The sequence below is a fragment of the Temnothorax longispinosus genome, chromosome 3, assembly GCF_030848805.1.
Source record: "Temnothorax longispinosus isolate EJ_2023e chromosome 3, Tlon_JGU_v1, whole genome shotgun sequence".
Classification (NCBI taxonomy): domain Eukaryota; kingdom Metazoa; phylum Arthropoda; class Insecta; order Hymenoptera; family Formicidae; genus Temnothorax; species Temnothorax longispinosus.
The window spans coordinates 1633779-1653163 of record NC_092360.1 but is presented as its reverse complement, the minus strand read 5'-3'; the positions used below and the strand labels follow the sequence as shown (position 1 = coordinate 1653163).

At 34.3% G+C, this 19385-nt stretch overlaps 1 protein-coding gene and 1 long non-coding RNA gene across 2 annotated transcripts; one reads left to right on the top strand and one right to left on the bottom strand.

The window, feature by feature from the left end:
- The first annotated feature begins 4234 nt into the window (after positions 1-4234).
- Positions 4235-5566, top strand: LOC139809452 (uncharacterized). Its single transcript, XM_071772354.1, has one exon. The coding sequence runs from the start codon at positions 4235-4237 to the stop codon at positions 5564-5566; it is 1332 nt and encodes a 443-aa protein (XP_071628455.1).
- Positions 5567-14473: 8907 nt separating this feature from the next.
- LOC139809858 (uncharacterized) lies at positions 14474-17237 on the bottom strand. The gene is made up of 2 exons (XR_011731196.1): positions 16602-17237; positions 14474-16386 (listed from the first exon to the last, which is right to left on the bottom strand). It is a non-coding gene; the product is annotated as an uncharacterized lncRNA (long non-coding RNA).
- Between the last annotated feature and the right edge of the window lie 2148 nt (positions 17238-19385).

Genomic DNA, 19385 nt, shown 5'->3' with positions numbered 1-19385 from the left:
AAACTAAATTTACCATTGAATCAAACACGTTACTATTGAATGAAATTGATGAATTTGTATACTTGACAATATTTATATTTCAACATAATAAATTACTATTAAGGAAACTAAATATTTCTTTTCATACAAATAATAATACTATTGAATCTATTTAAATATAATATTTTTTGAATTAACAAATGTTAGCTTGACAGCCCGTGACCGCTGCATTTAGTTGAATCAAATAATATTTCTTTGAATCAACGATTTTTTTTCTCAATATATATACTTCCCATGTAAATATCCCAGGTAGCACACATGGGGTGGTATTCAAAGTCGGATCTTATATCTAAGATTATCTTAAGTCTGGTCAAAAGCAGTCTTAAGACTCCGTCCAGCCAATGAAATGACCGTATTAGCAACTTAAGACATTAAGTTTTTAAAATTATTATGAACATATTTTATTTTTTAAAACAATATTTCTAAAAGATTTTACAAATATTATTGAATATATTTATTTGCAATTTTTTAAAAATATTTTTGAAAATATTTTTCTGACATGATCTGACGGACATAGAAACATTATAAAACTATTTTTATAAATTATTTTATAATATTTTAATCTTCCTAAAAAATATTTTAAAAATATTTAAAAAACATTTTGTGCTGTATGGGCATTTAAGGACGTTCTCCGGTGGCAGTTGTGCTCAACTCAGACGCACGGAGTAATGATATGGTTGACAACTACTTCCGTGCGCAAAAGTCTGAAACTCGTCTAGCCGCGCAGTTTTACTCGATCTGGCAAATTTTTGTTCCGTTTCCATTTCTCCAATACCAATCATAAATGAGTACGTCCTACTTGTCTATTGAGCATTCTAAAAGTAAATAATAATGGATCATAAAGAAAAAAGATTAAATAACTTGATTTAAATAACGTTGCCCATCAGATCTTGACGTTCTCTACTTAACCTATATGTCGCAGCGGTAGCAACGTTGTCAAGTCTCGCAGTGATCTCTCCCTCTCCCTGCCTCCGAGCAGACGAAAATTATGTCCGATAGTGTTCTTTAGACGACTATTTCTCAAAAATAAATACCGCTTGCTATATCGAACTTTATTGTCATACGTTACTAATAATATGAGGCATCTTATACTATTTTTTCAAAAAAATTCTAAGAAAACTGTACTTATTATTCATTAAAATGTCCGTGTCGAGAGAGCTCAACATAGGGATCCCGTGTTAAAAATCAGAACTTTGAAGCTGAATATCTCAAATTTTAGTACCGCAAGGGGCATTGAATAAAACGCCTACGTATAAAACGCGTTTAATTAAACATATACTGAAAGTTTAAGAAAATTTCTAAGAAAACGATTTTGCCGGTGAACGTCCTTAAGTAATAGGATAGAAATAGTAGGAGATGTGTGTGTGTGTGTGTGTGTGAGTGGACGGCAAACAAGACAGGCTGAGAATATTAGAATTAATATCGCAGGACGAGAAGCGCACAGAAAAGTCTATTTTATGAAGGTTTGAATATAACGCCCTACCGATAGAAATTAAGCAATGCAAAAGAATTGAACCATTCAAACGTAGGTTAAAAGAATATAGGCAGATTTCTCCGAAGAAAAAAAAAACAGACCATATGCAATGTGGCCTCGCAATCCTAGCAGTGCATCGGAATCCTCGCAATCCTTACGTTCCATCGATTCTTGGATAGGCACACTGAGAAAAAAATTTCGTTGAAACAAAAAAATTTTACTTGCTCCAAGAAAATTATTTCTTTGAGGGGTCCTTGGAACATATTTACTAGATCCTAGCAACAATAATTAGTTGACTGAAGTATTTATTTTCAAGAATCAAAGAAATATTTACTACTATCAATGCAAATATTTACTACAATCAACTAAATATATTTATTGAGATATGTCGAATGGGTTTCGGCTACGAAATAAATATTCAAGTCCCGCATTTCTTAAATCAAATAAATATTAATTTAAAATAGCTTAACTTATCTAAAAAATTTTTAGATTAACTTATCTAAAAATGTAACGACGTATAACTGTATCTAATGGAAATCGTGTATTCGCGAAGTGTATTCGCCGATAAATCTTTGAAAAATCGTCTTTTTCGAATCAAGGTGGGCAATAGCTTTAAGCTTTCGTTCGTCAAACTTTCACTACAGTTTTATATAAGGGATTTTACTTTTTCCAACCGTAAATTTCTTTTCATATTAACGTTAGGTGTTAAGGTAATGGGGTCAGAGAAACTATCTGCACAAACCTCCTTCCAAAATCTCCAATTTCTTAATCTTACAATTAATAATAATCTCCCATGTCTGCTTTTAAAGTTAATTTACCGTTCGCATTGTTGTATAATATTGTACGAGCTTGGTATGGCATACTTCTCTTATATACTCGGCGTAAAGTATATAAAAAAAGTGTCATAATGCATGCATCTTACTTGACCACGCGCTAAAACTAATTACGCCTTAAAGGATCTTATATTACTTATTTGCAGTTTAAACTAAGAAAAGTGCCAGAAGGCTTTAGCACAAAAAATATTCATTATACCGTACCTGCTAATAATATACATATTTGAGAGAGAAAATTACGTAACAATATAATTTAAAAAGGGGAAAAAGGATATTTATGTTAATTTCAGTGGCACCAGATAATCTCGCGACTGAAATTCTTTATACGATTCCAAGATACAAATATATAAATTAATATTTAAATTGTATATTTCTTTCATACAGCCGTATTATTGATTTGTATGAACTGACATGCACGTTAACGTCTTACGTGATTGACCAACATGCGCGAATTATTTACTTTTAATATTTATCTTGTAACTTTGCATTCGCGGCGAATCGCAAGACAAATTACGCGGACGATACAATTGGTTCGCAACGCGCGGGAAACAAACGCAGAATATATTATATATTCTCTATATCGATCGCGACGGTGAATTTCTATCGTGCGATAGAATGTCTACGAACACGTTTCGAAATGTCTACACTGAAAAAAAAAATTTACTTAATCTAGCTTAGGTGTATTTTATTCGACCCAATTGGTCAACTTTATTAAATAGCACGCTATATTAAATAGCACGTTTTGTAACCAATAATAAATAACTTTTATTAATATAATATTTACTCAAATTAAACAAATTCTTTAAAATTGAAAAATCTGATATTATTGAAATAAGGAAATAAGTTTAATAATGTGAATAGGAGAGGCAATTAGAGCCAAGCGCGGTAATCAAAGCGCAAACAATTTGTAAAAATAAATATATATATATTAACGTACGTTTCGACACATTATTCGTGTCCTCTTCAGCGTTAAAAGTTACATATACGAAGATTAACAAAGATAATAAAAAAGAAGTCGTGTACAAGGCGTAGTCAATAGACGAACAAAGCATAAAAGACGCAGTCAAAATTTAAAAAAACAAGGATTGAAATCCTATGGATGTACCGTTGTCGAAATCCCAGATACGCCGGTAAACGCTCGCTCCGCATCCCTCGCATCTTAGAAATAATCTCGCCAGGTTGAAAGACCAGGTGGGTAAGAAAGATTCGAAAGCTTTACCTGTACCATCAAACGGAGTCGCAATGTGGTAGAGGCGTAAATTATTTATGTTAAAATCCGATGACTAATAGATTTACTTACAGCGCAATTGCAGACCGGAATATCGCATTGTAACAACAAACTTCACGGTTCGAAACGTCGCGAATGAGTGAGGCATAGGTGGGAAGGTTAACATAATAGAGACTGGTGTATAAACCAGAGGAGGGGATAAACTCTCGCATCAAGTTATTCTAAATTTTAGACAGTCTCTCGATTACATTTAAATACGCGTCCGGTAAACTCTCCGCATCGGTCTGTAAATTCAAACCGTTTGCCTGCCTTTTTATGTATATCATTTCCGAAATCAGACGTTTATAACCATAGGATTCATTATCTAAGATTTCAACGCTATTCCAATCGAAATCATGATTCCATTCTAATCTGTGTTCAATTATGACAGAATGATTTGGAGTACTCCAATTAATATGATTACGATGCTCCTTGATTCTTGTTTGCAATTGCCTACCCGTTTGGCCCACATAAGAAGCATCGCAATCATTACAATTCCGAGGGGTTTTACCGAGGGCATATGGACTTCCAAAAATCCATAAACCGAACTGTCCCTTTAGACTTATTATATCTTCTATAAATAGCCCTTTATATGATCTGGCTTCCTTCCTCCACCGTATAATGTTCCAAAGCTTTCCGAAAGCCCGCAGCTTTGTAAAGAATAGCATAGATTTAGTGGAAGAACTTGGGAACGCACATGTAAATGACGGGTACAAATTAATTTCATTGGATGTCGTTTCATTGTTTACGAATGTTCCCATTGAAAGGGTATTGGACAGTATAACAGTCAGATGGAATTTTATTTCCAAAAATTGCAAAATCCCTAAAGCGGAGTTTTTTATTGCTGTCAGGCTTGTATTAAATTCCACTTTTTTTATATTTAATGGGAAAATCTATCGACAGACTTTCGGCGTTCCCATGGGTTCTCCTCTTTCCCCCATGGCGGCGGATATAGTGTTGCAAGATTTGGAGACCATAGCTCTCGCTACCTTGAAATATATCCCACCGTTTTATAAAAGGTACATTGACGACATAACACTTGCTGCACCTTTGGCTTTTTTACAGCATACCTTAGATGTTTTTAACTCCTTCCATCCTAGGCTGAAATTTACCATAGAAATCGGTGAAAACGACACGTTGAATTTTTTGGAGATTACAATGATATTGAACAACAATAGGCTAACTTTTGATTGGTTCCATAAACCGACATTTTCTGGCAGATATTTAAACTTTTTTTCGCAGCATCCTGCATGCCAAAAAAGAGGTACGGCCATAGGCCTAATAGATAGGGCATTTTTGTTGTCGCATCCGTCCTTGCATGCTAAAAATCTCAGACTGGTCATTGAAATCTTACTCAATAATTGTTACCCATTGGAATTCATCTTTAGAATTTTGCGCGATCGTCTTAAGTTTCTGTTTAACAGAGACTCGAATACGAATGTAAGACAGAATGAAGAGGAAGTTGCTCCTTTTTTCACGTTACCGTACGTCCCGACGATTACTGAAAAGCTTAGGAACGCCACAAGGGATTTGAATGTGAGACTGTCTTATAACAGCTTAAATAAAATGCGTACATTCATCAAGGCGCACAAGGACAGTCTCCCACGGCCGAATAAATGTAACGTGGTTTATAAGGTGAATTGTAATGATTGCGATGCTTCTTATGTGGGCCAAACGGGTAGGCAATTGCAAACAAGAATCAAGGAGCATCGTAATCATATTAATTGGAGTACTCCAAATCATTCTGTCATAATTGAACACAGATTAGAATGGAATCATGATTTCGATTGGAATAGCGTTGAAATCTTAGATAATGAATCCTATGGTTATAAACGTCTGATTTCGGAAATGATATACATAAAAAGGCAGGCAAACGGTTTGAATTTACAGACCGATGCGGAGAGTTTACCGGACGCGTATTTAAATGTAATCGAGAGACTGTCTAAAATTTAGAATAACTTGATGCGAGAGTTTATCCCCTCCTCTGGTTTATACACCAGTCTCTATTATGTTAACCTTCCCACCTATGCCTCACTCATTCGCGACGTTTCGAACCGTGAAGTTTGTTGTTACAATGCGATATTCCGGTCTGCAATTGCGCTGTAAGTAAATCTATTAGTCATCGGATTTTAACATAAATAATTTACGCCTCTACCACATTGCGACTCCGTTTGATGGTACAGGTAAAGCTTTCGAATCTTTCTTACCCACCTGGTCTTTCAACCTGGCGAGATTATTTCTAAGATGCGAGGGATGCGGAGCGAGCGTTTACCGGCGTATCTGGGATTTCGACAACGGTACATCCATAGGATTTCAATCCTTGTTTTTTTAAATTTTGACTGCGTCTTTTATGCTTTGTTCGTCTATTGACTACGCCTTGTACACGACTTCTTTTTTATTATCTTTGTTAATCTTCGTATATGTAACTTTTAACGCTGAAGAGGACACGAATAATGTGTCGAAACGTACGTTAATATATATATATTTATTTTTACAAATTGTTTGCGCTTTGATTACCGCGCTTGGCTCTAATTGCCTCTCCTATTCACATTATTAATCTAGAGAGCCTATATCTTTCTTTATGAAATAAGTTTAATTAAATATTTTTTTAAATTAATTTTTTAATTTGTTTAATAATAATATGCTATTATGTAAAGATTGTTTGACTCAAATACAAAAAATATTTGTTTGAAATTAATATTAAAACAAATAATAGATAACTTTTATTAAAATAATATTTACTCAAATAGAATAAATTTTTAAAAATTGAAAAATCTGATATTATATTGAACTAAGGAAAAAGGTTTAAATAAATATTTGTTTAAATAAATAATTGATATATTGAAATATATCAATTTTTTAATTTGCTTAATAATAATATGCTATTTTGTAAAGATTGTGTGATTCAAATACAAAAAATATTTATTTGAAATTAGTTTTGTACCCAATAATAAATAACTTTTATTAAGTTAATATTTAGATACTCAAATTAAACAAATTCTTTAAAATTGAAAAATCTAATATTATTAAATTAAGAAAATAGGTTTAAATAATATTTTTGCAAAGAAATTTTTTAATTTGCTTAATAACAATTAATATGCTATTTTGTAAAGATTGTTTGACTCAAATACAAAAAATGTTTATTTGAAATTATTAAATCTTTATAAGAACTCTTTAATAAATATTATTTGGTTTTACATGTTAATTTAACGTTAATTTTTTTATGAGTTTTTCCATATACACGGAATTTCGATATCAGTTGATATTAATTGGCGACGAATGTATCTTTGATAACGCGAAATATCGATAAAAGTAATATATGCTGAGCGACGCGACTAATGACATCTGCGTACAGGACGCGGAAACGTTTGCCGCGCGAACTCGAGAGTTAGACAAAAAAGCATCGCAAGCCACGCTGCCACGATCGTCGTTAGTCGAGGCAGTCGAGAAAAGTGAACCATCACAACCAGTACAATCGAGTACGGTTAAGGGGATGCTAAAGCCGTCCAAATTACCGACAATTACATTTCAAAGGTCTCATTTTGAAACGGCTTTACAGATCGCAAAATCCTTTTACCATTGGTGAACGCTAAGGGACGTCGCGAAACAGATGTTAAATTTTGATAAGTACTAAATTTTAATTAATTTTACAGTCAACCAATTTTCTTCTAGCTCTACTCTTTCTACGTTTTGTTCTGATTTATATATTATTGTTTTCACTTTTTCGCACGTAATAGAATATCATCATTAGAAAATTAAGTATTCATTATTTAAACTCATTAATAAAATTATTTAATTTATTTATTTGCAATCTTCTTCCTCGTAATAATCAATACACAATATTGTATATAATTTTTTGTACTAACATATACATATAATCAAAAATTTATTAGATAAATATTTGTATAATATAATATTATATAATATGTAAATTTTATAAACTTACAAATATTAAAATCGTATTTCGTATTTATTGTACATGTATAATAAATATGTGTACCTATGCATAAATTTATACATAAAATAAATAGAACACTCAATGCAGTTAACAGAACAAATTATAATTGCAATAAATCTTTAACTTAATTTGCCGATATCCAATGAAGAAGAATAATTAAGGTTAATAAGTACTAGAGTACGATCAGTCATTATTTATAACACAAATTCAAAACAATTGAAACTATAAAGTCTTGATAAAAATGAAAAAGCTACTCTGGACAATTTCGGTGCAAACAAAGCCGGATGGTGCTCGATATTGCGGCCATTTTTTACAATTTGTGTTCCGTCCGACACTCAAAATTGTTCCGTAATTTCATACTCTATCACGGACGGTGTATTTTTCACCATATCGTACTAACGCGCACACAATTCTCACGCAAAAACGTAATGTAAAACCAAAACTTGATACACTAATAATATTGGAATAATTGAAAATTGTCTACCATTTAAATTATCAAGATCAATAATTAGGCAAAAAATTGCCTTAATAAATTTTTAAACCGTAACTAGAAATATTTTTAATAGCAATTATAAAATGTAAGGTTAACAAACGATATGAAACCGTTCTCTGCAAAAAGCTTTATTTGTGATTGTCAAATGTCAAGTCTTTTTTGACAATTAATAATTGTTTGAGCCAATAATAGAAGATTAATCAATTATAAATACTTATAAGAGAATCGAACATTATTAAAAGGCAGACGAATTTTAAATACTGATAAATCTTTCAAATACGAATTCATCTAATAAAGATCTGTAAATTAATTAATCCGAATAATTGAATAATGTTCAACGAATATAAATCTGTAATTAATTATATTCTCGATCAAAGACTAAAAATTAATCTGGGTTACTAATATCAAAACATTATTGTGTTATATTGTTTACTGTCCCATTTTATTTCAGTTTTATGTGAAATGTATTCTTTTACGTCAATGAATATATAATTATTATTCTGTAAACACTATATATTATTCTGTGAAATGGATAATATTCGCACGTTAATGGTTACCGCAATACCTGGCTGGTATAGCCGAAATTCGATACAGTAATTCGATGCATTGACCCGATGAAGACCCGAGTAACTGAGAACACCACTAGCAAGCAAACAGTGTCCCATGCTCAAAGTTAGGAGATCAATCAGTTCATATCCTGTTGCTCTGTTTAGGTTTCGACTGTAACGCGCAATTACGTTTGATCGTAGTTACGATCGATTTTGAAATTAGCTCGATGGCCATGTTCCGCACTTCTGTTCGATTTCCCATAGTAAATGAAAAATAAACATAACGATTAACGAACGACGTTATATAAAAAAAGCACTGGTATTTAAAAACTAATATTTTAACAGCACTATTTGTTATCACTGCACATTTCATAAAAGTCGTGAATATTAAATATAAATTTATAAAATTGAATAAAGGAATTATTTTTACTATCCAGTATAGAAGTTTCCCCGTATGAGACACCGTTATTTACATTGCAACAAACTATTTTAATTAGAAAAGTTTCGTTTATTACTTTTTGACGGGACATGATGCTGCACAAACAATTATGTTCCATCAACTGGAATAAAAAAAACAATAGTCCGTAATAGATTAGGTAACTTCGAAATGTTTTCAGTTTTTTTGCAAAAAGTTGTCCTCCCGTACTTCTCGTTTTGCGATATTTCCTTTATTATTTCTTTACAAAACGCGAAACAAGATTTACTCTTTCCTTCCAATAATGATGCGCCTTGCGCGAGTTAACAAGGCATAAAGTTTTTAACGATTTTCAAGACAATATTCGCCTCCCGCGGCCCGCGGATCGACGACAGAAAAGTGCATGCAGCGCTGCCGATGCAACTGCACCTGCTGTTATCCGAGACTTAGGTCACGTCCCATACCTCCGTGTATACCCTACGAATGCGCTTCCTCGCTCTTAATCCTTAATTAACCTCATTTCCAACCAATTCCGAACAACTACTTTCTGTTCGATACGAACTTCAATCTCTCAACTTGCGTTCGGATAACTTTACAAGTATTCAAATAATAAAGGCAGCAGATACGTGAAGTGCGGCGGAAGAGTATGACTTTTAAAACCTGCCGCGCTTGCCAAACATTGGGCAAATACCAGCGTATAACATGTCTCATATTATTTTAATAGACTCGCACAGTTAAAAAGACTGTAACATCATGTTTTCTCGTCGAACTATTTGTCAAAAAATGGCCTGTTCCGTTACATAATTTCTAACTTTTTACAATTTTTATGACTATAATATATATGTAGGAATTACAGATATGGAAATTTTGGAAAAAATTTGAATTTTGAGCTGTATAACATTACCAATTCAAAATATCAAACTATAAAATACATATTAAAATATTTATAAGGAAAATTTCAATTTTAATTAAGTTGAATACAAAGTCTCCAGGATAATATTTTAACTTCAAAATTATTTCCCATTTTGCAAAAAATATGTCGAATAAAACTTTTAATTTTAGTGGAAAATATGATACACACACATGTAACTAATTTTTTATATCGTGCGTTCTTTATAAAATATTATTGATACCTATATTTCTTATATGTATATAATTTAATTCTCTTACTGGTTACTCAATATGTATACTTGCCCTTTTCTCAGTCTTCACCTGCACCTTGCTCTGCCCTCTTGGTGTAGAAATTATCTGCACCTCAGGACTTCTCTCTTGACTCGATGTTGTCGCTATTTGTATTGGTACTTTCTGCATTTTGGGTGTCAATGTTGCATGCGGCTTTAGTAAAATAATTCTTCCTGATGTTGGTTGCTAACATTTTCCTTTCTATTGCGTGCGCTTTGACGTCTGGCACGCCGTTGGTAAATGTTGTGTTGATCTGGTAGATCATGTCACGCTTGTCGTCTCGTTTTCTCTTATTTCTGATGGATAAATAGCATTTTGATGTCAGCCGCTGGGTTACCTGCGCTGTCCTTGATTTCTGTTTCGTTTATTTGAAACACGTTGTGTCCTCTTGCCAATTCGCAGTCCTTCATCAGCTCGAAGGATTGATCTTGCGCTTCTTTCTCCCTCTTGTCATATTCTTCTGCTATCTCGTCGACCGGGGATAACCTCTCGACGAAGTACGGTCCGTAGATGTTGGTCGCCTACGCCTTTCATCCTATCGTGTTCCAAATATTTTTCCATCTTCCGGTTGCATCTTTTGATTTTCCGGATCTTTTCGTTTCGTGCGGAATCCATTTTGATTTTCTCTTCTATGTGCACTCGCGTTTTGATGTTTTTTCGCGGTTTTGCGTAATATCAGGATAGTCACTGGTTAGTGTTACCAGAGTTTGAATAGGGTCATGAAATTAAGCATCTCCAACATGAACCTCCAGTACCTTCGATACTAGACCAGTACCGAAATGTGAAATCTGTTTTTCGGTACGGGATCTGTACCTCGCCAATATCTAATACCGGTCCGATGTATGCTATTTCCACATGGGTATCTTTTAATTTTTGAATTTCTTTGAAACTAGGTTGAGTCCTTGAGGCGATATGATGCTTGAATGCTGTCGGCGGTGATCCGCCGATCTGAAACAGTGTCGAATGCTTGTCTCTTTGTCCTACATGATGCAAGGTGCTTGTTACGACGAACATCAATTCGTGTTTTTTATTCACGATTCGGTAATCGGGAACGATAATCGTTTCGTCCCCTGCGATGCACCTGCAACAGGGCCGTCGAGAGGTCACATCGGGGTCCAGGATAGTTTTTGCCAACGGGCCCCCTGAGTATTTTAAAAAATATGTAGCAATATCAAAATATTGTAAAACTAGCTTACGATTTCGAAGTAAAACTGATCTCGAAAACTTATAAATCCAAGATTATACACGTTGTTTTTTAAACGAAGCCATGTATTAGACCGTAGATGAGAATCCCCGATGTCCACGATGATTTTCTGCATGGATGTTTGATGATTGTTCCACGCAATATTTAAAGTTTGTAGGAAGTTATGGTGGCAAGAACGACAAACATCTCCTTGCACTTTTTTTTCAAGATATTCAAGTAGACTTTTTATATTATTTACTTCTACATCTAATGTAGAATCTCTAGCCTGTAAGATAGTACTTCGATAGTTTATTGTAGTTAAAACTTTCAGCCAAATCGAGGCTAAAAGCGTGCATTCAAAGGACTCCTTGTATGTTTTTATGCCTTTAATATCGAACCTAGTTTCAGGAGTAAGATTTAGCGTCTCAATTTCAATAATAGCTTCAGTAATTCCAGGAATGTGAGCTGCAAAAGGTTTTACACACTCTACCCGAGCAGACCAACGAGTTTGAGATAGACTGTGTAATGAACAGCCTATCTTCTTTTGTAAAATTTCCCATCTTTGAGGGCTAGAACTAAATATATTAAATAACTTTTGTACAACTTTAAAAAATGTTAGAACTTGTAGACAGCACTCAGCCGCTTGAACGCCACATAAATTTAAAGTGTGACAACCGCAAGATGAAAAAATGGCAAATGGGTTGTTCAGAATTTCTTGTTGCGCTCCTTTGTATTGTCCACTCATGTTACTCCCATTGTCATATCCTTGTCCACGACAGTCTGCAAGAGGAATTTGGTGTTTTCTCAGTGTGTCTTGAATGAGCTCTGCAATTGCTTTTCCAGTTTTTTTGTTACAGTCGGCAAACTCTAAAAAACGTTCTTGAATTTTATATTGATGCGAGTCCTCATTCAATAAAACATATCGTAAAATGAAAACCGTTTGTTCCATGTGTGCCGAATCTGGTGTTGCGTCGACAATGATCGAATAATATTTGGCTCTTTCTCTTTCTTCTAAGATTACCTAACGAACGTGGCTTGCACAACAATCAATAAATTCATTTTATGATTCTGGAGACAAATAATGAACTTGTAGGCGTTTATGAATTTTCTGAGATTTTTTTACTTTTTTCAAGTGATCATGCATTATTGTATCGTAATGGCTAATCAACTCTAGAGAACCTAAGAAGTTGCCATTTTTTGGATCGCCGATTAATTCATTGCTGCCCCTAAAAGCCAATCCTCTCTCTCCAAGATATAATACCACGTCCAGGGCACGTATTATGGACTTGTTCGGAATGGATTCCGATCAGAATTATTCCGTTTTCTCTAGAAAAGACAATAGAAATCTAGGAAATAACTGAACAATTCCGATCGGAATCCATTCCGAACAAGTCCATAATAGGTCCCCAGAATTCTTTGCAGGATTGCTATCCATGTTTTGATCGCATCGACGAGCCACGTAGGCAGACTCACGTATACTCGTTTTATCACGATAATGCCGGCAACTAATGCGGGGCACGCATATATACGTTCTAAAAATAGCCGCGGAATATATTATGCGGGCTTTGGGCATACGAGGCGTAAAGCAAAACGCGTTCGGCGAAGGTCGCGCTTGCCCGTTCCTTCCGTTTGTCACCGCTATAATTTGTAAGATTTATTACGTTTCCTGATACTTTCGCGTTGAAAAATCCTTATCGCGTTGCTTATTATTAAGATAGATGGATATTTTTAAATATTTTTTATCGAAGCATCAATTACTTCTGTCCCTCGCACGTGCAAGCCGCGTCGTAAAAGAAATTTATGTTGCTGCGAGAATTTTACATTATGTTGTGAGATTTTTTTTTAACATTGATACATCTCGTAGCGGTAAAGGTTTCACGAAGAACAAACGAGTTGCCGCGTAAGAAAAAAACTTTCTATTAATAACGACGCAACAGGTATTTCGCAAAAACTGATAGGCAAATATGTATAAGTCTCAAATCAATAACTCATATATGTCAATATCTCAGATTACTACCGCAAACGAACCCGGGTGTGGCTTACAATTAGTCACTAAACATCTGGATGCTTCCTCCCTGTCTTACCTGCATCCGCCGGCTACAATGACTCGCGTGGCTTTGATCTCGAAATGCGAGATGCACTATAAATCAAATCGTCAGATTTATTATTTTTATATTCCTGATTTATATCATTTCTATTTGACTATTCGTTCATTATCATATATCGTGTGAAGATTGTCAAACAGATTTTCATAAAATAGACTATGATATATTACAAACAAAGTTTATTTCTATCGCATTTTTTTTCTTTCTTAAAAGCTGTACATGCTGTTTTACATTTCAATTATTTTACTGTAAATTAGTTTGATTATCGACTCGTCCGCTCAAATATATACCATTTGATACGCGTATCGACAGAGAGATCGGCGATGCGAATAACTATAGGCCATCGGCTGTAATTTTGAAGTAAGGAATGACACAATAGTCCGTGGAAGAAACAAGTCGAAAGATGAATCAATTTTGACGATCGTCGAACGCGAAGAGTATAAAGAACAAAGTTTAATTTGACGTTTAATTTATGTCGAATGTAGTATCGCAATTGTATCTATAGTTTCTTTAATTGATGATTGATATTTCAGCATTGTCATCTTAAATGAAAAATGTTGGTACGCACTCAGGTAATTTATATTGCTTTATATATTTATGCAATTATATATATCTATAGCGTTATATTCAATTTTATGTTTTCTTTTTCACCTTTTTGACATATTTTACAAAAAATTTATGTACATTTCAGATAATAAAAATGGCCACGTTCAGGAGAACGTTTATTTTGCATTCTGTTTTGGAAGTTTTGTTCGCTAAGATTAGATTATACTTTTAGATTTAAAGAAATAGTTTTATCTTAGCAAAGAAAACTTTTAACAGTTGCGAAATAAATGTTTTACCGCAAATGTTTAAACGCAGTCAATCACGCCAACACCAAACCGGATAAATGTTACATTTTTTTATTACGGTTCCATGTAGTTATTTGAGGTTCTTCGGGACATATATGATGGGACGATGAGATGAAAATGATAGGAAATAAATATAAAATAATAAAATGTTTATTTAAGAATTGTTATAAATCGTTGAAAAAAAAAAAAAGTGAAATTTATATAATTGTTAAAAAAAAAGAAAAAAAACGGATTGCCGCAAAACCGACGCGAACAAGATCCGCAACACCGCATCTGAAAAATTAAAAACATAACAAATAAATACAATGTTTTTATTACAAATAAAAAAATTATACCGTTATTTGTTTCGATTACAAACATTGCGGAAAAATAATCGTTCTACAGCCAAGAAAAGCAATTGATTTATTTCGCTTCTTTCAACCGAGTTTTCTCTCTATGAAGAATATTTTCTTTCATACCGATGGTTTGGAAATATCTCGACGCGAGTCAAGAATATTGCTCGGAGTGAATATAATTCTTACAAAGACTTTATACGGTATACGTTTGCGGTTGCGTACGAGCGTACCCCCCGTTTACTTGATCCGCAAATATGTCAGAGTCGCGTTGCGAAAAAGACAAAGTGTTTTTCTTTGCTGTAAAAAAATTTTGTGTGTAAGATATCGCGATCTGTAATAATTTGACACGTAGCCATGTTGCGTAGAGTGGTCAACAACTTTACCTACCCTTTTTTTTAATAAGGCGGCATATAATGAAAAGACGGCGCCGTCCCCGGCACGTATCTGGCGCCCGGCGGGAAGTAACCTGGCGGCGGCGCGGTAGCGCCCGGCGGAAAGTACCCTGGCGGCGGCGCGGTAGCGCCCGGCGGAAAGTACCCTGACGGCGCGGTAGCGCCCGGCGGAAAGTACCCTGATGTTGGCGCGACGGGTGGTGGCGTCGGGGGTAGGTATGCCGGAGGGGCCGGGGCCGGGGCCGGGGCATAATATTGCGCCGACGGCGGCGCAGCAGGTGGCATCATCGGCACATAATACACCGTGGTCGACGACGGCGCAGTGGACGCCGTCGGTTGGGATCCGCCTGATGACGGAGGCGGCGCCTGCGACGTCGATGGCTGCTGCTGCTGCTGCTGCTGCTGCTGGTCGCCCTGAAATTGACCGGGCGTTGACCGGGTATTTTTACTACCGTAAAAATACCTCGGTCTCCTCGTCATCGTTTGCGCCTTTTCGTTGCGCTTGATTGTCTGAAAAAATTTGTAAATTAATTTATTGAAACAAATTAAATAAATTTAAGTGCTCTCCCCCCTTTGCGCTGTGGAGAATTAATATTTTTAACTGTTAACGTACTCTGCGCCTCTTCCGTGGCCTCTCAGTGGGATCATCCCACTGAGTGTGCCTGCACATAGTTCCAGGCTTCGCAGGCGACGCAGCCCAAGTCTTGGACGTCGGCTGCGACGTCCTTATTATCGAGTGAATATATATACCATGTCATTATTTGCTAATAAGAAAACATTAAATTCATTACGAACCGCCATACGATATTTAATATATTGTCCTCTAGTTATTCTTTTATTACTATTTAATTTCATTAAATTACGATGCCATCCTCTAGTTCCATATGGATAAAATAATGGATATATCCAAGGTTCTACATTCGGATCCATAATACTAACTTGTTGTAAAATTTTAGTATTTCTATTACGTATGGTAACGTAGGAATCAGGAATTTCTCCTTCAGAAGTTGTTTTAAAAATTGCGGCAACTTCATTTGTTCTTTGAGCATTATATCTACGTCGATCCATCCCTGGTTTTAAGGATGTTTGGGTTGTACAATACCAGCAAAAAGTGATTAAAATTTGAAAACTGCAGATTTCTTAGGTTTATATCGTTTGAAATATAAAATAAATAAATTTATATTACATAAGAAGTTCAACTATCGTAAAATAACATGATTTTTAACGTCTTCAAGAAAGGGAATATTTATAATTAATATTTTTCGTAATCAACGACAGAAACTTTTGGTCTTGAAAATGCCCTGAAATCAACTGCAAAAAACAAAAAAACGAATAATTTATAAGACGATTTTCGGTTACTATAGGTATCGAATAATTTAAATATATATTTAATATAAACGTAATAAGTTATATATATTTAATTAATAATTTTAAAACAAAATGTAAACCTAAAATATATCATTTAATGCCAGCTTTAAATATGACAACATTGCATTATTTTCTACGTTGGCATTACTGCCTGTCACCTTTCAAACGCGGAATCAAAATGCCGAAAAATGTTGAATATCGTAAAAAATTTCGATAAAATTTCGATATTGACTCGAAGTGTTTACACTTTCAATACATCGATCTGTACTGCCTCACTGCGATGTTGCCAAGTCTCATAGACTAAAATGGGTTATGCAGCGTACTGACCACATTTTGCTACAGTTTTAGGTAAATAACTTTTAAACGAGTAAGTGGATCCAAATGAACTTTTGTACGAATATTTATCATAGTTTCATTAGCATATGTACAAAATTTGATTTAATTTGTAATGCTACTTCCTCATCAAATTATAAGAATAAGAAGAAATTTCATACGTCAACAAACTTTTGATTAAAATATCTCAGAAACTAAAGCCGTAATAAAAAATATAACGACATTTTTTAAATATAATGTCGATACAAGCTTTCGATTGCGACTAGTCCGAATAAGATTGGTGAAGCCAATCCCAAGATATGATAAAAATTAATGCAAACAAAAAAATTAAATAACTTTTAAACCAGTAAGAGAATTGTGCTGAAATTTTACACAGATACTTAGACGTAATAATAGAACAATCTATTAAATTTTTAGATTTTTGGTAATGCTTTGAGATGTCACCCATACATCCTTAATGTAAATAATAATTGTAACTCTGGTAACAACTCACCAGACTCCATTTCAAATCGTTGTTGATTTTCTAACTCTTCAGCCATCTATAAGAAATGAAGAATTTATACTTGATAGAGAATTTTACGATTAATATATTTATAGATACGACGCATTGATTGTGTACTGATAATATTCACAAGAATCAAAAAAGCATTAAAAAATGAGTTTATCATTTACTATTTTATTTATTGTAGCTATTTATATAAAAAATATAAATTAAAAAAGTTTATAATTTAAAGATTATTGTTTATTTTCTTTTATACATATCAATAAAATTTACATTTAATATCTACACCGGCCTGTCATCGCAACGCGTTTTAGTTCCTTTTCAGTTAATCCGATGATAATTTCTACCGTCAGCATTACGCGATTATTTTACAATTAATTTTCTACATATTCCGAGAGTCGGAGAATCGTTCAATAATCATAAAATTACACGTATGCGCACAAATTATGCATTGCCTACAGGTATACGTATTCAAAATAATAACGTCAAGTTGTATGATTTCACAACTTCGCGTTTCAATACAGTCGTTTATATACCCTGATAACTAAATGCTAGCAGAATACCGGCAATATTCCAGCAGATCCAAACGATCCAAATAATGCGCAGCAGAGTATCCTCATTAAGTTTATTTTCTAGCAGCATGATCGATCTGCTGCCACATTGTAATCGCAGAAACATAACAGAAATAACCATCGTTTATGTATACATATATAGGTTGATTTAATTAGAATTTTGGAGCAATATTAATATTAATATCTCGTCTCTGAAATATTATACGCGTCCCTACAGCGTTTTCTACAGCTAATTAATGACTTTAGGTTTTGTATTAATTTTCTCCGTCGCTTGTTTATTCTGACACACGTTGTGCATATAATCGATTCCTTGACGTGTCTTAATCCAAGTAATAAATCTGCCGATAACTTTAATGGCGAATACAATAAGATACATTCCATAATTTTCGTTAAATCTTAAGGGGTTAAACCACTGTAGAGCACGAAAAAGATAGGCATATTTCGGGAATTTTTTTTGCGCAATAAAGAGATCAATCGAAATTCTGTAAAATAGGATTTATAATTCTAGTAATGAAGTACAAAAAAATATTTTTTTCAACTTCGTTCATGACAAAATGGCGGCTGCGCAGCATTTCTCCGTCGGTGCCTTTTTTCCACGGCCGGAAACCTAACTCTCGCAATTTTTGAGCTGGAACAAAAAATCAAAGTTTTTTGGATTTTATAGAGCAACAGCAAGAGACGTAGGATTTTTTCGATATATTGATGTTTCGCGAAATAGTGCACTTTTGAAAAAAAAGTTTGTTTAAAACTAACTGCTTTGAAGCAGAGGTCTATTATATCGTAAACATCTTATGGAACATAATTAAGCCCTATACATACGGGAGCGTATGTATAAGGCTTAATTAATCACCCAGGGCTGTTATATGATGCCAATTTTAAAAATCCCCGACTACCACTAGGGATGGTCCCCTAGTTAGTATTTCTCATAAATACACGTGTCGTCCTTAATGAAACGGAGCGTATCTGAACGTAGGGGAAAACTTTTGTAATTCGACGCACATTGAATAAGATATTTTCAAAGCGATCTCAAGTTCATAACAAAGCCAAATTTACAGATGTGGTGTTTGAATTACGTATTGTCAAAATTGTTCCCATTTATTTATATTTTTCCCTGCACGCTTGCATGCACTCTTGTCTTCGTAACGAGCTTCTAGTGATAGAGACGGCCGGCCTGTCAACATATTTGACACTGATCGTTGAGAGAAACGATCGATGGAAAAGGATGGGGCGTCAGAAAGGACACCGGTCAGCGAACGAACGCCGTATGCAAGTATAATGTGGAATTAATCCATTATCATACGAAGGTACGTTTTCGAAAGCTGCTTTTCACGTGAAAAGCCAGGACACTCGGAAAGCTAATATGTTTACACAAATTTTGCATTCCAAAAAAAATTTTTAAACCCTCAAATTTTGGGCGTGGCGTGGCGCTGTTTCGGTTGACATGGAATGTCCCATATTATACAGGGTGTTCGATATAAAAGTAACCACCCGAATATGGGGGGTAGATTGGGTCAAACTGAAAAGAAAAGTCTGGT